This window comes from Ptiloglossa arizonensis, chromosome 2 (genome assembly GCF_051014685.1).
Source record: "Ptiloglossa arizonensis isolate GNS036 chromosome 2, iyPtiAriz1_principal, whole genome shotgun sequence".
NCBI classification, from domain to species: domain Eukaryota; kingdom Metazoa; phylum Arthropoda; class Insecta; order Hymenoptera; family Colletidae; genus Ptiloglossa; species Ptiloglossa arizonensis.
The window spans coordinates 16,933,223-16,957,593 of NC_135049.1; the positions used below are offsets into that span (position 1 = coordinate 16,933,223).

The window sequence follows — 24,371 nt, forward strand, 5'->3', positions numbered from 1 at the left end:
TGTGAAACATTATATATTCAAAGTATTATTTAGATTTTTATTAATTTTTGTATGGATTATTGTAATATTTAAATTACTATATTTTACATTAAAAACAATTTATTTTGTGAAATTATTTAAGAGAAACTAGTTCTGAATTGTTATATATGTAAATCGGAGTGTCCAATTCAAATACGAAGGAGATACACATAATATAAAATGTCTGTAGTATATATTTATCTGATTAGTTTGTTTTTGAAAAAAACGAAATAGAACAAATTACATATGTAAATATTGAGTCTCATAATTGTTAATACATCTTCTTTAACGTTTCTTTGCAGACATCTACTTACAAAAATAACTTATGCAGATATAATTATGAGTATGTAAATACATGATTTGAATTTATTTGATACTCTATGATCAAGAGAGTGTTGTGAGATCAATAATGAAACAGGTGCTCTCATTGGTGCAATACGATTCGACAAAGCTGAGAGTTTCCTTATTGGTTACAAGAAGCTCATGAAAAGTGCATTGAGAGTGCATATTTCTGGCAAAGACATCTGTGATGTGACATAATTGAACAAGTTGGATATCAGTGTAATAATGTAGTGCCAACTTTGCAGATGGATAAACAGGGATGACTGATAATTGCTGGAACTCTGGTGGTGGTAAGTTTTATAAACTTTATATTGTGTGAATGAATTTTATATCATAAAAATTTTATAATTTGACTTATTACAGTTTAAAGATGTATAAAGCATAAAGTACCATTTTAATAGTTAAAACATTCTTCTCTGTCATGGTTATAGGTCTATTATATTAATAATTGAATTATATTAATAGAGCGTAAATGTATAATAAATTAAATCATTCATATAGTATAATATCCATATTCAGTACTTGCTAACTTAATTTATATATTGTGCTTCTTTATTTTTATATTTTATGTTTGATAGAGAAGAAATAATGAATGTATTGTTACTTTCTATCTTATATTTTACCATTTCACTAATTACAATCAACATTATAAATTAGTAAAATATGTTTCACAGAGTTTTCTTTAAGAATTACAAAAGACTTGTTGTTACAGTCAGGTGGTATATGCAATAGATTAGATAAGCCACAAAAAAAAATGTACCAAAGCACATATCTTTAAAATGCTTATGTATATTTTTTTATAAAACTATTGATATCATATTATATTTGGTTATGAAAAATTGGGTATCAGTATGATAAATATAACACAGCAATCTATTTTATAAGATACTTCTATAAAATTAATATTGCATGCTTATGATTATAATTGTATTCAATTATAAATATTATGAATGCAATATGTAGTAATATAACCTTTTGTTATGAAGTATTAATTATAACATTCATAAATATTTTTTTGTTCAACTAATATTGTATTATTCATTAATATTATAATTATTTTAAAAGTAAATATATTTCATTTATTATATGTTTACATTAAAGTCCGATTAATGTGGTTATCAAATTTGCTTTTTGTAAGTTATTTACTGAGATATAACATTAAAGGTCTCAGTCAAAATTTATTGACAATTTTAGAAGTAATTGACAAAAATTTCTAGAGTACAAAATTGTTTAATTTATTATACTTTATTCAATAAAAAAATAATTATAAAATATATTTAAAAAAATTTTTTTTTTTTTTCAAATAAATATTTAGATTTTTTAATAAAATTTGGTATAGATTGTTTTTTCTTTTTGGGAAATTCTGACATGAACATATAAATTTGTCATAAAAAAATTTTGTTTTTGTAATTGCAATAGCTAAATTATTGAATGCACTGCAATGCAGTACTGATATATTAATAGTATAGGGATGATAGGTATAATAATCACTTCTTCATTGATGGAATTCAACAAAATACATTTTTTTTGTAATCTAAAAATTTTAATATCGACCGGATAGATAGTTTATTTATTTTAATAAACCTTATTTCAAGTATATAGCGGGATCATGCTAGTAAAGAAATTGAACGTTTGTTTTTGAAGGAACATTATAGATTTCTATTGCTCTTGCTGATCTACTCAGAATATAATTACAATCGTACATGTTAATAATTTATTTAATTGACGATAGCAACTATTTCTGAAAAGACGTCGTTCGTTACAAGTTTTCTTACTTAACTTCGATTAAAAATGTTCGAAAAGTTAAATAAAGTCTGAAATTGTGACTCTTACTATGGATTTTGCTGTTTTTGTTCATTAGTACGGCGTATGTCATTTTAATCACGCCGATAATAGCGCCGCGCATCGTTTTGTGCGTTCATATATTTGACTATTTAGGTTGGATACTCTGCACTATTTCAAGAAAATGTATCATAATTCGTTCGAATAGATTGATATGCGTCATGATACACATCGTAATCGGTTACTCCTAGCGAAGTACCTTCCTTCCTTTCTTCCATCCTTTCTTCCAATTGGCTGCGCCATGTTTTCGCGAAACGTCGAGCGCGAAACATAAATAGGTGTACTTTGTCCAATAATATTTTTGCAAATCGTTTATAATATTTTATGCAGATTCTAGATTGTGCTAAATTTTATAGGTTAATAATAACGTTCTATTTTTATATGTTCTTTTATGTACAATTCTTTAATTTGTTGTATTGAACATAAAATTTCTCTTTTTGCCCATTTTTCATATTTAGGCAAATTATAATGATACCAGTAATTGATCTACATTATTCTCTATAAGCTAGCATAGAACCTTTTCCAAAAATGTAGATAGTTTAGGAAACTTATACGTTGCGCAAGGTTATTTAAATATAAATTCGTATATAGTATCATTACAGTAATATATAGTACAACACTGAATTTGTATTCTCATTATTCACCTGTTTAGCTAATAGAATATTATAAATTTGTTTTATTTATTTAGTCATTGCCAATACGCCTATAGTTTCTTACTTTATTGGACTTAGATTTTCGAACAATAAAACATCTAGTTCTTACTTTATTTCATTTCATGAAATTAGAAACACTTTGAAGGACATTAGACATTACTATTCAAGTAAATATGTTTGGTTGTTTATTTGTATGAATGTCTATTTATGAAGTAATGCTGTGCAAAGCGCAAGTTCATTTAGAAGCTTTCTAATTGGAATGCATCCAGGCTTAATTTAATTAAAAACAGTCTATCGTATTTCTATTCAATTCCACAGTATACATTGTAATTAAACACAATTAGTTTAAATGTGACTTGACAAAATATTTGTATTATCTCCTACGATAGTAACTGTTACAATTATATAGATTTTAGTATATCAGACAGATTAAAATTAAAGGAATCTCCTCTAACAAATAACAATATGTTTAATAAATGATTCATCAAATGTAATATTGATAACATAGAAATGGTATGAAGGGAATTTTCCAACAATTTTAATGGAATTTTATAGATAGATGCAAAAACGTAAAATATTTGACTCATGCTCAGCAGTTTAGGTTAATACTCATTACTTGACAAGGTATTTGACAGTAAAGATTATAATCGTTCACTAACGGTTTAACCCTCTATGGACGTTGGGTTATCCCTAACACTTTATCACCCTATATGTGAAGATGTAAAAGTACGTCTTTCGTCTGCGCTTGTACTACAGGAATCTTATATTCCTTTATTGATATCTAAATCTCACCCGTTTTAACTCTCCGCTAGACTTGTTTGTCGTGTTCTATTTTGACTTATTTATTCATTTGTTTCCTCTCTACTAGCTTTCCTTTCTAACCTTACCCAGAGATGGGCAAAATTTTATTCGAATACAAGATGGCGAATAAAACCAACATACAGCAATCGGACAGTTACGTTTTTATTTGTTCGTTGCGATGTTTTATTCTCTAATGGAAATTTTAATTTCTACTCAACAAGATAAAATATTGTTTTCCTTTTATTTGTTACTCAAAGCTTTTATTTAGATGCAAATTTTATCCATCTTCGACCGATAATCTCGTGTTCGGTCTAACCTGTCCATTAGAACGAATCCAATACTTAAATATAGTACGTTCCACAAGAAGATGAAGTTAGATGTAAACAGAGGTTATCACGTGACCAAAATTTCATTGGTCCGCTACGTCGACACGGTGAACTGGCCAGGGATGTATCGTAGGTTTGATGCATGGTGAATCGAAACTTGAAATGACGCGAAAAATTATAATAAAATTATACTTCAACCGCTACAAACATCGGGGCACGTGTAATACAATTTTCAAGTTTAGCGATTATGAAAGATTTATTGTTAGAGGCAATGAATTCACTAAGGGTACAGTATTTGTATTCGTAGAAAAAAAAAAGATTGAGATGAAGATATGGTAACCGAATATTATTGTTGATAACAATACCTTGAACCTAATTTTATGGATGTAAACAGTTCGTCTAATTAACTATTAGTTTCCTTCTCTAAGAGTATGTTCTACCGTTATTTATTCTATCTGTTTCATGTTTTTGAATATATTCTTCTTCCGACTACTTTATTCGATATTTTAATAAATTTTCTCTCGATAATATTGTTATTTGTATACATAAATAGTAACTTGTACACATTCTATCGTATTTTCGTATATTCGAGAAATCTCTTGCTCTCTCGCAATCACGGGATTTTGTTTGAATCCACTTCATCGAATGCACTATAGTTGTGTATACATTAAGCTGGTCCTTACTTTTTGTTCGTGGAACTTTTTTAATCTCACCCCTGCAGATAGGTTTCGGTACATAAAAAAATAATTTCTCTACGATATGAGCTCGGTTGGACGACGAGGAAACGTGCACCGCGGACTTTACAGTTTTATATGCAGAATTATGGAAGTCGTTGCTGGACAGAAATGTGTAGTTCCAGCACCAAAGAGACGTAGACACGAACCTGACGGATGATGCAGAGAGTAGTATTATTATAGGAAAGAGAGCGAAACCCAAATTACGGGGGAGAAATGACCTCTGGGATAACCTTTAGCCAATTTTATTCGATCAACTAATGGTATCCTCCGTTTGAAACGACGCAAAAGTTAAACGTGTATAATTTTTTACACGTTCTAAGCTATCGTGTTAATTCACAACTCTAGGTTACAAAGGTTATAGAAATACTCGGTTATAAAGGAGAAGTGTTTACAAGTTTAACAAAACTATATGTACAAATAAAACAATTTTATTTGAAAAATCTCTCCTGCTTCCCGACACAAGTATAATTATTAAATCAATATAAGAATAACATAAGTACAACGATTTTCTAAGAAAAATAGCGATGATAATGACTCCTTGTCTTGTATCCGGGGTAAAATGTGGATTTTAAGAGCAACTGTTGGTTGAAAAATATAGCTAATTTAACATTAGTAGTATGCAACTAATTAATTCATATACTATACGAACATTGTACCATGTAATGTTTCCCGTAGTTCAACGTAAATTAGAATATTTAATGCAAAGTCACCAGACGACCACAACTTGTACAATTTTCTTCTATGCTTTGCTTTCTTATTTGCAATACATTACCCGAATGATAAACAAGTCCATCAGTCCATAGCTTTCTCTATTGATAAGTTTTCATTCCGCAATCTGAGCAACCCTAATCTGCGTGCAGTTTCCCATCTACCGTCTAACTCGTACGTGTAAACACTGTGTCATTCAACGAACTCTGCGTCATCTTAGCCTCCACGTATTTCACCAGAACCTTCCTAAACTTTGCTCTACGCTATTACTCCCATTGCTGCTTCAAAAACCTTTTGAACCCAACGTAATATTGCAGTTGCAGCTCATTTCGGATCTATCTCGGTCTCGGTGTAGGTCGAACCTCCGTGCAAATTCGAATTCAACCTCAGCCACGTTGAACATCCGAGTTGTTGGGTTTCATAAACTTTGTTACGTAGTTCATTAACCTTCTCGTGTCCGTTACACGCCTCGACAATACGTGTTCCGAATATTTTGCAACAAATTTATCGAAATTTAATCAATCTTGTGGAAGTAATGCGATGTATATTCACCAATTGAAGAATGTTGGAATGTTGGATTTAGCGAGTAGAATTTTTTAGAAAGATCGTTAAGTTATCGATCAAGATTTTGCGATTAGGACTTTTATCACAAAAATGCAATTCACGAGGGAATAGTCGAATTTCTCATGCGTCGAAAACATCACTCGGAAGCATTCTTTGTAGCTTCGTAGTATCATCGGTTTCCTTGTAAAAATAAAGGCAGTAAAGTATTAAAATAAATCCCAGATTGTATTTTCACAAATGAAGGGTGATTGTAAAGTATTTTTTGTATTTCGATATGTTTTCGAAATAGGTATTTGAACAGTTCTTGTACCCATTGTTTTCTTACAAAGACATCTAACAAGCCATATATTGTCCAGCTCGAACGTTGATTCACGAATATATAAATAATCGAAGGTTAATTTCCTTTTTGTGAGTCAAAAAAATTCGTTCAATACGTGGTTAAACGAATGTACATATTTGAATCTGTAAAAACATTGAACGATGTGTATACAAATTGCAACAAAGTGTGCGCCGTATGTCACAAATTACGTTCGAACATGTTACTTCGATTGTATACATTGCAATCCTATTATTTATTTTTCCAGTCGGGATGTTTCCCAGATGTTACATTTCACCTCTAACGGTTACGATGTTTCTCCTGTTACACGATTGGATTAACCACGTTTGAATTAACAGGAGCGCGGTTCAACTTTCGTCGGTGCTGTCACTGTCAACGTAATCTATTTACCTTTCTTTTGCCTTTCTACTTTTGTACTTTTTTTTTATTCTCACTTGTCCCGAGCGTCTCATCGTCTACGTGCGTACGGCGACTATGGTCGCGAGCGATCAGTAAGATCGCTTTTATAGTATTACAGGGAGAAAAAGATCTTGCCACGGGTAGGTGGACCCTCCACGCCCGAATCAGAATGTTTGACACCGCCCTCGTGACGTCGTCGCTAAGCGATAACCATAAACAGCGTCGCCTATTGGTCGATGACCCTGCCGTACCACTCTGTGGTCCTTTCTCCGAACGCTGGTAACAATACATTTTCTACACGGTGAAAATAATGAGCAATAACGCGATACATGATACAGATCTCACCGTTTGATATTTTTCAAGAGAAAATTATATTTAAAGTTTTTATACTTCCTGCGTAGACGATATGTTAAGATATGTACATAAAAAACAACTGCATAAGAAGTTTGCACAGCGGTAACGTTTCCGGCTGTCCACCTCCAAGGACTTGAGTTTGAATCTCCATGGATTAGCAACTTTTTATTCTCTATATATAGACACAGTTTACTTGTGTCTCAAATTTCAAGTAATAAATTAAATTATGTAATTGATTCAATATCGTTTGTCCTGTACACGTTGCAGGTAAAATCTTCGGGGATTTTCGTTAAACTTTGACTCTTCAGAGCATTAGGTGCAATTCGTGGATAGAGTTTTGACTTTAGTTTTTGGTTTTTTGGTAGGAAAAGAAAGACACTTTTTCTTTTGGAAGAAAATTCCTTCGATAAATTACACAATTCGTACTGAGTTTAGAAAGTCGTATAAAGTTCTACTAAAATAAATTAACGTATTTTTTCTTCTATATTGATTATAAAAAAATATAGATATATACAATTATATTTCTGTGTTAGCGAACGAAATTGGTTTATTTAAAGCCCATGGTATATTTTTACAGTAAATTAATACATAGTACACATAGTTATAGATAATTGACTCGATCGAGTAATTACATAAAAGAAAACAATTTGGAACGACAAAAATTTGAATTTGTAGAGAGAAAAAAGATTGCTAATCCATGGAGATTCGAACTCACCGTCCTTGAATGTGAACAGTTGGAAACGTTATTGCTGTGCCAACTTCTTATGTAGTTGATCTTCGTACATGCTTTTACATATCGTCTGTGTAAAAAATATGAAAACTTTAAATACAGATTTCTTGAAAAATATCGAATAGCGAGATCCAGGAGTTTCGTATGTCATTACTCGTTATATTCATCGATCGTGAATAAAATTATTACCCGCTTTTGCCGATTCACTCCCCTCGTGGAAGGACTCTTGATTTCCCAGTAATACATGTGAAACTCATTTTATCTCGAGAGTCGATTTATCGTGTCTCGGATCACAGATGTACAATTATTCTACAGTAGTCGATAATATTTGAAAGCCTATTGCTTAGTCATACTCGGCCACCACATCATCGTATCACGAGCACACGTGCCTAGAATTGAAAAGAAAACTTTTCTTACAAGAGTTGAGGATCTCATCTAGAAGCTATTATCAGAATGATGTCAGAAAAATCCAATTGTTCGTTCGCATATTCTAAGTACATCTATCGATTCTATCTACGTTCTATTTTTGTTCGAACATTCTTCTTCCATTTTTAATCATTTTCAAATTAGCAGTTAGTTTGAGGCTTAAAGAGTGGTGGTAGGTCCTTAAATTTGATTTAAAGAGGCTCGACAAAAATATGTGTATTGTTTTTAGCTGTTCCACAAGTCTGGAAAGTTTCATCCAAATTTGTGAAGTCTGGTTGAATAGATATCGGTTTTTAGATCTGCTTGACCATAAATTCTGCGTATCGTATCTGGCACAAAAATAATAATTAAGACACAAAAATAATAGTTATACAATAAAAGTATTGTATATTCGAAAAGTAGGCAAAAAATGCTACAAAATTAGATTCTTTTCGTTCGGAGTGCGAATTTTAGTTATGCACGCAAAGGTGTAACAGCTGTGGGCAGTCGTCGATCGATTTACGCATTGTTTCGAGAGGAATCATCAACTTTGATGACACAACGAATCGTTTGATTGACTCTAAATTTGGACTTCGTGTTTCGCGTGTCATCTATTCGAAAACATTCTAGAGCTTACAGCCAAACGAGTTGGAATCTGAGGCCAGTGGGAAGTTCTTTTGACGAAGTTGGAAAGATTATTGAATATCACCGAAGAATTGTTGAGTAAATAACCCAACGAAGTGTTTGTTGGAGGACTCGATAAGCTTTGGCAGACATTTTCGATCCATTTTGCAAAAATGAATTACCGTAACGCTGCGATAGGTCAAGTCCCATAAAACTATGATCGAAGTTGAATGTGTGTTTAAAATCTCAAGATACGTGTACGAAGTATCGTTTTTGATCTGGTCGACGCATTTTCTATATTTTGCGACAAAATGGCGGATCAACCGCCGGAACTGGTACTTACAACGCATTCGATAGAGCGCGCTGCAAGCGATAGAAATTAAATGCACGTGTAGTGTAGTCCAAAACCGAGTTAAAGAATTGCTGTCTCGGTTATTTTCACATAACTGTACTTTTATCTTCAAAATTGTAACGTTCGAATTACACGTACTTGTTTCGAAAGTTTCTGAAATTACTGACTTTTCGTCAGGGATTCTCCTAATTTCTTTTAATACCTATGATCCTCTTCTAGCTATCCGATTTTGAAGTTAGCTAATTTTTCCAACAAAATTTAAAATCTTTATATTTGTTTCAAATACCTTACTACAACAATAAATCTCTCGGTGTTTTACTATAAGTATAATAATTGCATACAATTTTCATTCTTCCCTCGTTGTAAATATATCTTAATTAAATTTCTTTTTAAACGTCTCACCGTGTTGTCTTCAAAGGAACTGATTTTTCCTCAATTTTTATCAAAATACAGAATCGTTATTTTCATTTCAAAAGGGGTTAACCGATAACCCCATGTAGCCGGCGATAACATTGTTTTTACAATAATAGTTTCGTCATCACGGATCAAAGCAATCGGATGCCCTAAAAACGCGATGCATAAACCTTCAAGGTGATTTTCAAGAGCACTACTTGTTTCGTACACGTTGCCAGCCTCTGTACAAGACGTTCCATCTCTGATATCTCTTAAATCTTCAAGATCCTCGACTCGGTGCCTTTTCTACAATATCTATCCACCAGTGCTCTCTAATACAATAGAGAATAACCAATCGCAACTTATCTATTCACCAGTTGATTGTTCGACGAGAATTTCAATCTCTCGTCGAACAACAGGAAGTCGAATATACATCCTCGATAAAAGTTTACGAACACGTAGCAGCCAATGGTCCTGGTCAGAATATTCGTATGCTTTGATCCTTTGTTCGCGGGAAGGTTTACGTCAAATCCTCGCAAACAACGTCCTCTTTCGTCGATGCAACACCCGAGCGGCCTTTTTCGCGATCCATCGATCGGCCACCCTTTTCTTCGAACTTCTCGATGATAAACACGAAGCGTTCCGTAATAGTTGGCGGTCAGGGTGGGGGTATTAAAAATCTAGCGCGCATTCTTTGCCGCGCGACATAAAGCAATAACAGCGACGCGACTCCAGTGCGCGTTGCACTCCATCGTTATGCTGTACGCGATGCACACTGACTGAGTGATTTTGGCCTTGACAGTCGTCCACCACATTGTTGTCGTCACACGTATGCAGAGTAGTTACATATTTGAACGCGACATTCCCGCGTTACCGAGCGTTTCAAGTTTACTGACGGAATTTATGGCGAGACTGGGTACAGCAGTACCATACGCGTACCACACGCTGGGACCCGTGTGCATTATTATACCTTGTACCCTTTACACGTCCAGGCTCAGCTAGCCGGAGCAGCGTAACGCGTACCCAACGAAGGAGGTGGATTTACCTTCTTGCGGATCCGCCCTTCGTTCGAGGTGGATTTAGCACACCGTTTGCCTTTACCGTTATCCTTTTGTCGACTTTCCGGAGGATTTGTTCATTTTTCGAGAAATATTACTCTTCGTTCTATTTTTCGATGTCGTTAAACGAATGTGTGTTGTTGAACAAATTTAAAAAAAAAATAACGATACCGTTTGTCTCGTACACGTCATGGACAAAATTGAACGATTTCCGTGAATCGAATTTCTATCTTAGTTTTAGGTTTGCGGTGGGAAATATAAAAATTCGTAATAGTCGATAGTTGAATTTCGAGAGAGATTCGTTCTCCCTCTGATAAATTATCTAATTTTCGTGTAAAGGAACATTGGGAACGTAAATTAGCATTTTGCTCGCGTGTTCCCGCCGATAAGGGAAATCTTGTCCCAGAAACGACCAAGATTCGACAAACATTGAGGTTAGTTTATTATCGAACCTTTAGCAGGAAGCTCGAGATCTCACGAGTCGGCCGTATCCAGTGGCCAATGTACCGATACAAAATTATCTCGATCGTGTTTAACTGGGGCGTAATAAACATCCAAAAATTGGATCGGCCCGATGATTCATTATTCAATAAGAACGAATGGTGTACGAGAGAGAGGATGCGTTCGCTCTCTTGCGTTACATTTCAAGTTGAACTTTGCTTAACGTTAATCAGCAATAACACAGTTTTCCAGTATCGAAGATAAAGCCCGACATAGCAGTTTGCCGTAATCTGCGGTAGTCGCGCGCCGTCACGGATCAGGTTGCTGGTCGTTACGGTCCCGGGCCCTTTCGCTGCGAGGATCTTTCGCGTGCACGGTAAACGCGGCTCACTCTCGATGCGGAACTTTCGTAGCGGAGACGGTATTTACGCGGTGATTCACGAACAGTGTGAAAGCACTCGAGTGTGCAGTATCAACTGTCTGTCTCCGACGAGACAGACAAGCTAGATACCGAGATATGTACACTACGCGATTCGCGTTGGAATCGTGCGCGAGAATTCACCCGACCGCTGGGGTTATGTTTTCGCTCTAGGATTGACCGTTCGTTCGAAAAAAAAAATTGAATTTTGGTTCTCGCCGCGAGAAGAAACGATTAGCCGGTGTTTACGGAGCAAACACGGACCCATGAATCGAGCAAACATAAAAATTCGACGTTCCGTCCGTATTATTTTTAACTCTTCGGGAATATAAATTTTTAGGACAGATTGAAATCGATACACATTGTTTAATCGTGCATGGTGGAATTTATTATTTACCTTTTTATTTAGGTAAATTATTTCTTTTGTTACGTACGATTGTTTTTATTAGATTCTGTACGATTACGCGTAGATGTATTCGTAAAATGTTTATTTAACATTATTTTTGTCAGTAAGATTGTACATAACGCAGAATGATCGTGGAGGGAGGCGTTCAAATTTTTCACACGGATCGTCAGAGTGACCAAGGTCGGCTCTGGTTTCTTCTTAACTACTATTTGTTTTCTTTATTCGGTATCGCATCTCTTTACACGTCGTATCGAATTAGATGTTCGAATTAGATATTTCTCGTTACAATATTCCAGTACGAAAAGAGTGTGTACCGTTACTTACAATAGGTTTATTTATTTATATTTGTGTGTACTATTTAATGTTTACAATTATTATTTATTATGTATACATGTATATACGTAAAGACACATATTTCAAGCTTTTATTTAATAATTGATCCACATGTTTAAAATTTAATATTCATTATATGTAAGTGTACATATGTATATACATACACATATTTTATATATATATATATATATATATATATATATATAATATCTTAAAACAAAAGCCTTTTTCAGTACATTTTATGATTCGAAATGTATGTAATTTAAAAGCGTGAGAGTAGAAGCAATTACTAGAAAATAATTACAAAGAAACTGAAGTTAAACTTACAAATAAATGAATAGTGATTCCCACCGGAAATGTTCGTGGGAGTGGAGCGAACAATTTTTTTTCTTCATTTAACAATAGTGGTGTCTTAATAAATTCAAACTTATTCTTATGATAATGGATTAATATAATATTTACAACAGCTGACTCCCACCTAACGAGGGAATGAACTCTTGATTAACAATTCAAGTGACAAAGAATTTCGAAAAGAACGTACCATTAGTGGGTACACTTATGATAAAGATGAAAACGTGCCAAAAGAAGTAAAATTATATCTAGAACAATTGTGGTATTGTTTTACACGATCATTTATATGAAAATAATAAAAACATGCTCGTTTACGTGAAACTTGCATTATAACTGTGAAAAATTCAAACGTTACAGACAAATATTACTATGTGGTTTGTTGGCCATGATTCTCGTGTGTAATAAAACTAACATGGAATGCAAGATCCTTGATACATTCGTAACGACACATGATTTCATATAATTACTCATCGAGCGACATAGAACGAGAAATTGAGCAATAGGTGTTAGTATCGTTACAAACAATTGACAACGTGTGCTCTATATTATTTTCACAAATAAACAAATACTTAATAAATTGTAGCCTTATCCACGGAGTACCAAACTCGCAGCAACCCTTCGTATATTTTTTAAAATCATTCTTAATACGCACTGTACTAAGAATGAGTTTTTGGGCACCAAAACTGTACATCGTCTTTGAGGATTTGCGTTTCTTTCTTCTGGAATAATTCTACGAATAAAATATCTTTCGATGAATTATATTGTTTTCTTTTTCGCTTATTGACTAACATATTTATTTTCATTATCATAAACTTACAAAAATAGTTTTTCTACTAAATTAATTCTAAATGCTGATATTAATAACACGCTTCACCGTAGTTTTAATTTCTGTATTGTGATACTTCGATATACAAATGTTTCTCCGGTCTGGAATCGCTTTTTATTTATTTTTAATAACTCTACGCAATCAAACTGAGGCAGAAGAATTATACAGTAAACAATAGCCAATAGCCAATATAAATGTATATCGTGACATATTTTCTTTATGTTTTATTTTCCCGTCTTTCAATTTTAAATTTAACGCGTAAAATAACGCTTTCTACCATATTGACCGTGAAAAGTAATTTCCAACCTTCTTTATTAGCTCTATTTCGATTGGATAAACAAGAAATTAAATTACTAGCTACCCTTCCAATTTTCGCAAGTGTATACGAATTCCATATATAACCGTATATTGCAAAAAACTCTATCTGCATCAAAAATATCAATATCACATTCTTTCGACAATTTATTAGTAAAATTTGGAGGTTATGTTCGTATTTTGAGCAGATTTCTACTTGGTTTCCTGACGATTTTATTGGATCACGAACCCACTGTCCCTTCAAATCCATTTCAGCTGTGAGAGTGGAATGACAGGTTGATAAGGTGAAGCAATTTATATCTGGATTAAAAGTAGAAGAGAGCAGTGAAACGAGTAAGGAATACCGGAAGAAGTTAGAGAAAGGGGAGAAGTTCAATGGAGGTGAAGGTAAAGGTAAAAACGTTGTAAGGGACTTTGGAGAAGTAAAGAAGGAAGTAAAAATAGATAGAGGTTAGGATACGGTCGAGGCGGGAAAATAGGAAAGGACAGATGGAGCTGGTATAGAGAGAAGAAGAGAGTCAAAGACCAGCCGATAAGTAAGATATCGACAGAGCGATAAGTAAGGGAGCTGCAACTAAGAGGAAACTGTGCGGCTGATGGACAGTGAGCAATTGCTGGAGAATAAAAATGACGTTAAGAGGTCTGCCTTAATTTTCAACCCTAAATATGGAGATGTGGATGAAGCATTACGTTAACTGAATTAAAAAATGTCACTTTAAAAAAAAACGGTGTTGCAATTCCGACGCTACAGATGCGGTCCAGTTAATACAATCATTGATCAAATTTTAAATTCGTTGACCAATATTTCTCTAATTATCGCACATATTTAGTCCGTGTGAATTTCGTTTAGATTTTTATTATCTAATGAAATTGTTTACACGAACGCTGTATAAAATTTGCGAATAAAGCGAATATTTATTGAAAAGTCAATAGGCAAATAAAAAACAAAAATATGAAAGATGCATGATTCGAGATTAATAAGAATGTTTAATTCGAGGTGTGGATAATCGTGTAAAATATTAATTACATTATTATAATGTATGTTTACGATCTCATAAATTCCATTAATTTGGTCACGGTTACAAACTAGGCAGACTCCTTAAGAAGAGAGAGATAATAGCAAAAAGGAAAAAGGCTTGAAAGAGAAAGAGAGCCAGTGTGCAAGTAGTGCAGAGTGAAAAAAGAATTCTTAACGAGGAATTAAGAAAAATAAGAGCATGTGCAGATGTCCAGTAACGGACAGAAATGTACAGGGGTTGGTATGGAACAAATATAGTGATCTCGGAGAAACTGCAGGGTGCCAAGTCGGTAGCGCCCTTGACTGCAGGGTGCCAGTAATTCAGGACCGGCTTGGTGGGGTCCTTTTTTGGGCGCCAAACCTTTCGAAAGTTTTTAAACGACTCGAGAAACGGCACGTGACGAATTCTGCGCACTTGTATCTTTCGAGAAATGAGTTGTCATTACGAATACGAAATGCCAAAGTTTCGTAACGAAAAATTAGAGACGAACTTAAACCGGATGCGGTAAGTACGGTCCTGCAGTCAACAGAAAGTTACCCCGCTGGGAAAAACCCATTTAGCGGCTAGCACCCGACAAGGGTATCACTTTACAGACCTCTCGAAAGTGACTTAAGAAGATCACTATATTTGTTTCATCGACCATATCTCTCGGGGGTTTAGCGGGGCCCTTTGCAGCGCCACAGGTGACGAGGCAACGGAACTAAACGAGATCGGGTGGGTAAACGGTATGCATGAACGGAAATTTGAATTCTAGTCCAGTTTCCTTTTCGTACTTCTATGCATTATTTATAACTTCATTAACACCTCTACCAAAATTCAAGCATTATACTTACGACGTATATAGATTGAATTTTAAATAACGAAGTACGGTAATTAAATAATAGCGACATTAAAAGAGAGTAAATAATATTAGGCGAAGAGAAAGATAAAATATTAGGGTAAAAATGAGAATTTAATAAATATTCTGATATTAACGCGAGTATCTCTGTACGAAGGATTATAAGTGATTTAAAATTGTAAACAAGTCCAATTAAATCAGAAGACCGGTATAATTTTTTAACAATGATATTATTCATGCTAATACGTAATAAGTAACTCGTGAAAAATAGCGATCGCAATTTAAGAATTAATGAATTAAGCATAAGGCAATAAGAATAATAATAAATACAAGAGCAATAATAATGATAATACATTTTTTTAACGCGTACACCATTAACAAAACATACGAGCTTTATTCTTGAAAATCATATTTTTTAATTTTTATAAAAGAGTGTCGTATAGCTCGCGCAAATTCGAGAAAAGTTTAAGTCATCGTTTTGTCAACTTCAATATTGTTAAAAAGAAACAATTCTAATTTCCGAAATTATTAATCGTATCGAGTTCTTTTTTGTCTTCATCGAAGGATTGTTCACTCGAACTATATTTTCATTTAGCTCGAAAAGTCGATTTTTTAGCGTGAAAATTATAAACAAATTCTTATTTTCGGTTCGAAGAAGATCTTTAAAAACTTGGAAAAATTTGCGCGTACCTCTTAAAGATTTTTATACCAAATAAGGTTATTTCTAGAGTGTGCATTTTGCAAGTGACATCATAACGACCTGTTTCAGGTAACAAACCCACGCGCCTGTTACGGTCGGCTGATCGTACCGCTTTCATGTTTTTTTATTCAAATTGAGTCTACAAATAAAATCGGCAGGTCTCGTTTATACTTCCAAAACAATTTTATTGACCATCTCTGTATTAATTTCAGCAGTGGGTACACCCGGAACTTCTAATTCCGCGTAAGATACTTTCACGCGAATATATTCCGTTTCCTTGTTCACTATATCGTACTTTGTTCCCTTAACATCTTCAGAATAGGAGGAGTAAAGTATTTTTTAAGTTTGTTCACTATCTACTGATAGCGTCGAGGAATTTAATTTATATATGCAAAAATTAACCAAGTAGCTGATATTGGTAAAACAATATGGCATAATACTTCTAAAACGCATTATTGCGTTTAGGTGCATTATTATACAGCATAATAATGCTCGATAGCATGATGCACATCTATCGGTTCAGAAGATAAACCGATACAAGATCTTTTCACGTTCTCCCCATTAACCCCTCGCCCTTAGTCACCCATTTGGTCACTATTTTATCGAACATTTGAATCACTTCTCAATCCCTTCGTTCAGTATGTTTCATTTTTTGAGAAAAAAATTTGGTGTTCGATACACAAGTACGTTGAATTATTTCACATTTGTTAACATTGGGTTCAAGTTTCTACGTTGGCCCACTTGGCAGTTGCGCTATTAGTTGCGCTAAATTTAGCACATTGTGAGCAAATAATTAAGAGACCGCTCTACCGAAACTATTGAAATACATTCGAAGTATCAATCTTTTCGTAGAAATAATAAAAACTGTTACGATTAATTGGTGAAATCGATCGTAGTTATCGATATTCGAATTCCACAATGATACGGAATGTATCGTGCTGTTGTTTTTACAAATATTTTCGCCGCGAAAAATGACCGCTTTAGAAAATTTCGTCGATCGATCCTGTACAGGGTAAATTTGATTGGATAATCAATTTTCACAAATATTGAGAAATTTTCGAAATTTCACTGTCTTTGGGATATCTTCGTTACAACGGTTTGAGTTTTACACGGTTTGTAAATGAGTTACGTTTTACATATGTGTGTAAGTTTTTGATGCAATCTACAAGATCTCATTAAAGGTAGTTTACACGGGCCCTCTGAAGGTTAAAGTTTGCAACAACCTGGTAAATTAATTTTCACGGAAGTCTTTTGCATTAGACGGGCGTTGTATAACGTGTGCATCAGCCGGTGTCATTCAAATAAAGCGTGAGAGCGGTATGGTCAACTGACCGCGTGGGTCGGTCACCTGAAACGCTCCTTACCGCGACTGTTAACAGCTCATTATGATGTCAATCACAAAACACCAACCCTAAGAGTAACCTTATTTTACAAGCTTCAAGGAATACGCTATTAGTTTACAGAAATAATAACGTATACTAATTAGCTGCCCAGCTCACGGAAACCGGCTTTTGACGCGTGAAATTGGTCGGATACGTATTGGTATTTGTGCAACGAACGGTGAATTTTTCTTTTGTAAATTTGGTAAAGTTGATTAAAAATCTCCGGTAAAAGTATGTCCTGATTCTTTGAAGTTTTCTCTGCAAAATAGGTAATTTCTAGATGGAATATTTTACCTCCTTAAAATATACCATTCGTTTATAAGTAAAATTACTATAGTAGAAAATTAGAAATAATTCGTCTAAAATTAAAACTACTATAGTAGAAAATTAAAAATATACCATTGGTCTATAATTAAAGCTACTATAGTAGAAAAGTAAAAATATACTATTAGTCTATAATTAAAACTACTATAATAGAAAATTAAAAATATACCATTCGTCTATAATTAAAGCTACTATAATAGACGCCCCTGTAGTTTTTCAGTCCTCTAATTATATTGTAAAGTCAAAGAATTTTGTATATTCGGGACGTTTTCTAGCCAAAGTCCTTAAGTGCATAATCGAACGGAAGGACGCATTAGGGTTCAAATTCCAATGAGCTGTTACAGATCGTGGCGCGGCCCTTCACAGGTAACTGACCCACGAGATAGGTCGCTAGGGTAATATTGCTTCGATAAAATTGTAATCGGCAGGTTTGCAATAAAATTGAAATCGACAGGTTTGCAATAAAATTGAAACCGGCAGGTTTGCAATAAAATTGAAATCGTCAGGTTTACAATAAAATTGAAAGCTACAGGCCTACGATATAATTAAAACCGTTTTAATTATAATGTATATATTGGTCCACGATACGATTGAAAACGACCCGTCTAAGAAAAAATCGAAACCGTGTTCGAGTCTACGATAACATTGAAATCAGCAGATATCGCTGGGCCACGTTGATTCAAGAAAGGGACCTATGCCTGGAATTATTTCGTTTTCTTTTCACCATCTTTGTATTCGCCTTGAATTCCAAATACAAAGTTAATAAACTCAGCGGTTGTCCGGGCTTTACCCAACCCAAACATTTATCCTCAGTGGCAGTACCCTTGTAGACGTGGTTTGTATCGTAAGTTATTACGTTTGGAAAGTCAGTCTTCGGGAAACTTTCGTCGGTGCTGTGTCTCGTAGATCCGCGAGTGAATTTTTCAAAATCGAGAATCACGAGTGTCGACAATCTTGGCAACTGAGAGACTATCGGTATAAGATAACTCTTCGGGAGATGTGCGACCAGTTTGGGTGATCCCCGAATCCTGTTTGATCCTTACGGAAAATGGGCGCATCCACAACGATCGTGAAAATGCACCGTGAGAAAAATACGAGACAGAGCCAAGACTGCCTTGCCCAAACCAGAGTCATCTCGACAATCGGTTGGAAAATATTAACGATACCTCGACAGAGAGCAACTCGACGACGATCGATCGAGCAGAGGCGGTGAGTTCGAATACGTTACTGTTATGCGTACAAGAGACTCCATTAAAGCGTAGAACTGTAAAATCTGAACAACCAACTAGCAAAGACGTACGTCGTGGTCGTAATGAGAGTCCTAAGAGAAGTTTGGTCGATCTACAAAGTACTTCGAATATCATCGCGAGAGATATCGATGAAATAATCGAGAGATAAGTTTCGCGTAGATTCGGGCAATGGAATGAAAATCCATATTTTTCCAGTTTTCCAGAAATCCCAATGGATTGAAAATCCATATTTTTCCACTTCTCCAGAAATCGAGTGTACGGAAAATTTTCAAAGAATTCGCGTTTCGATCCTTAATGGCTCATTGAAATGTTACTTGGGCTAGTTTTAGGAATTATTTATTTCGTAAAGGAAGCTTTGAAGAATCAGGGTACATTAAATCGATTCGATTAAAAAGAATGCAAAATTTGGACTACGATTTACGTATTTCGTCAAAATTCTTGATCTTGGCTACAAAAAATGATCGATTTGGCAAGGAATCACTCGTATAGGTTACAGGTGAAATCTTTGAGTAGTTTCTCCAGTGTAAGTACTCCAGTACGATGTTCTCCAGCAGTTCCCGTGCGGTCGCTGTGCAATCGTTGCCGAGTGATCTTTGAGAGTTCAGAATGGTTACGATCGTTAAGGGTCTACGTGGAAAGGAAATTTCTTATGAAATTTAATTCGGTGGAAAGTGTATCTAATAAATTAACGGAGATATTCTTGGCTGCTGAAAAGCTATCGCTGCATCTGTGTATTATTCCGTAACCCATGTGTGACAGAAATGCACCGGGACACTGTCGGTGTGCAATCGTTGCAAATAGCAGGAGTTGTTTTCTGAAAATCCTTCATAAATCTCAATAATATCGCACTGTGAACCGCTCGTGACTACTCGGATTGTCCAAAAGATTTAAAGCAGTTGTTTAGTGTTTGTTTTAGTCTCGCGTTCAAGAATCCCATAAGTCTCGCGAGACCTGGCTTGGATGATGCCGATTTAACAATGTACGCGTAGAATCGTATTTAATTTATCAGAGAATAAATGAAAAAAATTAGTTAATTTACTTGATCACGAGACGAACGAGTGAAATGCAACCTAAAATTAGGATTATCTTATCCAGGGGTTAACATACGAATATAAATAGACATATTTCGTCCGATTCCGTTGAATCACTATGGAATGCGAACTAAGTGATTAACGGAAAGGAGCAACGTACCAAGAATTGGATATAACTTATCCCCACGTTGGATTCAAAATAGTCTTGTGAGGCTATTTTGTGTTTCAGAAGCCCCTGTACGACGATCGCTCATGTAACTTGCATTAAAGAACGAGAATGTAATATGGACTGTAATTCGAATTAGAACCGAAGTATAGAATTACGTAACGTGAAATATAGTATTATTTTATTAATCCTCTCGCGCCTACTTTGAAGCGACCAATCCCCATACGTAACGATAACAGTCATTTGTCTCTTGCTACTGAAAATTAAACCAAACGAAACATTAATCTTCATTTCTATCAGCATTTTTTTTAAACGTTATTTAAAAAAAAAAAATAAAAAACTAACGTTGAATTTGATCTCCGAAACTATCCTAACCGTACCAAATTGATATTTGTTTTCGTGCTCGTCGAGAAGGATTGGTTTCTCGAACGAAATTTTACATTTACAACGAAAAGTTATTTTTGGCCACGAGGAAATTATTGAAGCGAACTCTTATCGTTACGATTTCGTAAGAACTCTTATTTCGTTTTTAAAAGTCTGGAAGAAATTGTGAACGTATTTATGGAAACTTCCATCGTAAAATAACGTTACTTATAGGGTGGGCGTTTTATAGATGACATCATAATAAGCTGTTATAGGTCGCGGTGCGGCCTGTTTCAGGTAACCGACACACGCGTTCGGTTGTCCATACTGCTTTCACACCGTGTCATTCGAATGAAGTCCACAAACGAAATCGTCAGGTTTCATAGCCAGTTCGATGGTGCCATTTATATTTCTAAAACAGCCTTACCGACCCTATATTAATTCGAACATCCTAGTATACTCGGAATTTCCAATTTCATATACTAAGTCGTTCAAACTTATACTTAAATATAAAAACTTATACTTTAGTTTTTAGGCAAGTTTTGTATCGTACATTTCTGATTCTTTTAAAATCGTAAGTTGCATCCTTCAAGCTGGTGTATCAGCGATGACCCAATCCGTTTAAAGGTGCCCATACACGATCAATATTGTCATGAAGAAATAATATTGAAAATCGTTGATTTACGCAAGACGGTACAATATTATTGAGACAATATTTCAAATTTTTCTCTTGGCGCGATACGTTATTGGTATATTGCGCAGTACTGCGTGTACACGTCTCAATGTATCGACAGAGCTTCGATAATATCAAATACTTATTGACCGTTTCAATATATTGCATCGATCCATAATATCATCTCTAGTCAATATTATTGCCAATATTCGATATTGCACAATAATATTGATCATGTGTGAGTACCTTAAGCCACTACTGTCCAAAGTTGACTCCCAGGAGTCAAACGTCGTCTCCACCATTACCCACCATTACCCACCATTACCCACCGTTACCATGGTGCAGAAATGCGGTTGAGTATCTAATAAGGTAGCTTCTATCAGAGATGAGCAATAGTCTTATCTGAATACAAATTCCAGATAACGAATAGAAGATAAACAGTTCCTTGATATTTGTCCAATAAAAATTAGAATCTGAAAAGTTACATTATGTTTCACGTTGAACGAATAAAATCTTATCTGTATATTGGAGTAAACGTTGCGAATACACGGTATTACATTCGTCATTTATTGCGACAAAAATTTTTTCTAACTCAAATCTTTGCCTCCTACGATCATTCTAAAATTTCTTTTTACGAAATAAAGATTACGGCTAAAATTTTTTCTAACCCAAATCTTTGCCGCCTATAATCATTCTAAAATTTCTTTTAAAAAATAAAGATTACGACTAAAATTTTTTTAACCCAAATCTTTGCCTTCTGCGATCATTTTAAAATTTCTTTTTACGAAATAAAGATTACGACTAAAATTTTTTCTAAGCCAAATCTTTGCCTCCTACGATCATTCTAAAATTTCTTATTTACGAAATGAAGATTTTTGACTGTTACTTCCAATTTACAAAAAACTAAAAGACGGACAAGAAAATATTCTTGAGAAATGATAGTCATTGGTTCGTTGTTTGTCGCGCACGCGTCACTGGGTATACAATAAAAACGTCTCGCGTAGCGTCTGCTTTAGCTACTAGCGCTGGGCTGTCATGGTCGCCTCTTTAGCGTCACGCGGTTTCCTTGGTGACGGTGGCACGCTGCGCGTGAGAAGTGTGGAGGGGGAAGCAGGCGCTTAGGGGACCCCTACACTGGACAGCGTTGATTTAAGCGATAAGGGGCATACTAACTACAGTAGTACAGTAGTGCCTTATATAATGTTCGAAAATTGGAATCACAAAATTGGAAAATTATCAGTACACGAAGGTAGGGAATTGTTTTTGTCAGAATTGATTAAACTTAAAGTTCTTGTGAATAACGGTTGTACAAGTCGAAGAAAAAAGAAATAGCGGTGGGGATAATTCGTGATTGCAAATCCAAGTAACAAATTTGATCAATACTCGAGGAGACATTACTATACACGAATGCTCTCGAGGTATCGTAGGTTGTTTCCAATTCTTACGAAATGTGAAACGGAGTAGGGGAACAAGTCGAAGCTGAATTATTCAAAGCAGATCCATTTTGACTATCACCGTTTCAGAATTCTAGTGAAAATTTTATTGTCGACTAATCAAGCAGAGATAGCGAGTTCCACGAATATATTACTGACATCTGAAGGAGAGACTTCATTAACGCGTGAAAGTTTAAGATCTAGGAAGCGAACAATTGAGAAAGTAGATCGCGTCCATGTTACACTGAAAACAAGTTTAGTTAGTATTTGTGCAAAGTAGTTGAAGATAGAACGGAAATAATTAAGCGGTTAAAAAATTAATTTAGTGTAGTATCGACGGGCACAATAGTTGCAAGTTTACGTAGATTGTGGGATATTTCAATCTGACAAAAATCCAAAGACATTCGACGCAAGAATTTTTTCTAATTTTATTCGTGAATGCGTTCCTTTGTATAAGAATAACAAGACGTGGTATTATTTTGTTGCAAAATCGTAGCTTCGTAAAATTGTTCACGCGCTTATCGTGATCGAAGTTATTCGAATCGTTGATCAATATTCGAACAAAGATACAGATAACGAGGAAAAATTTGTGCGAAAGTGGGGAGGGAGAAACAATTCTTCGAATAAAGATAGTGTCGTTATTCGATAAGTAAGAGATACAATTTTTTTTTTTCTATTCTTTATTCGTTGTTTAAAATTTTTATTCAGATAAAGATATTGCTTAACTCTGGTTGCAGGTAAGAATGCGGTTCAAACTACTGCGTTGTGATGAAAACAGTGCCAGCTTCATCGAATGAGCAAGTTTTTTATAAGATTTTGTTCTGCAACATTGGTGTAAATCTGTGAAAGCTTCTAGTGCAACTGATTGGTAAAACTGCTGCAAATCGAGCTTGTAAACTAAGGCCGGGCAAATGAAAGAATCGATTTGGTTAAAGGGGAGGAGTTTTAGGGACAAGACCCCCCCTACTTACTACTTAACACCTACCCTTTTAGTCGTTTCTCGTGAAGAAGTCGAAAGTTTGAAAACTTTATGGTCGTCGAACAACGTTATCATCGACTTTATTCAACTTTCGTTAACGATATTTATTCTTATTATTATTATCAGTATTATTATTACTACTCTTTATTGCAAACACTATTTAAAACAATTAATACGAAATAATTCATAATTTAATAAAATAAAGGCCATTTTAACTAATAATTATTTAAGTATAGAAGTATTCTATTTTCATCGTTATTATTTGAAGCAATGATTAACATTAACTAATTTTGAACCAGGTATAACAAATCAAACGTAACAATATTATTTCAATGACTGTTTACATAAAAATATTATCTTTACACTTTTATTCAATACTAGGATCAAATTTGGCACACATTAAAGTATATTAGCGAATGCCTAAAGTCGACTTCATCAAAATAATATTCGAGATACGTTCGATGCTATCATTATTTGCAT

The 24,371-nt window shown here is 34.5% G+C and overlaps 1 protein-coding gene across 6 annotated transcripts in view; it reads left to right on the plus strand.

The window, feature by feature from the left end:
• Tlk (Tousled-like kinase) overlaps positions 1–24,371 on the plus strand; it is a 69,392-nt gene that overhangs the window by 1,652 nt on the left and 43,369 nt on the right. For 4 of the 6 annotated variants that reach the window (XM_076305668.1, XM_076305669.1, XM_076305665.1 and 1 more), the window contains one exon: positions 321–650. Coding sequence is in view for 4 of the 6 variants with exons in the window: in XM_076305669.1 (XP_076161784.1) it covers positions 620–650 (31 nt within the window). In the remaining 2 variants the exon portion in view is untranslated. Of the gene's footprint in view, positions 1–320; positions 651–23,649; positions 23,710–24,371 lie in introns of all 6 variants that reach the window. The other 2 variants (XM_076305667.1, XM_076305666.1) reach the window with 2 other exon arrangements.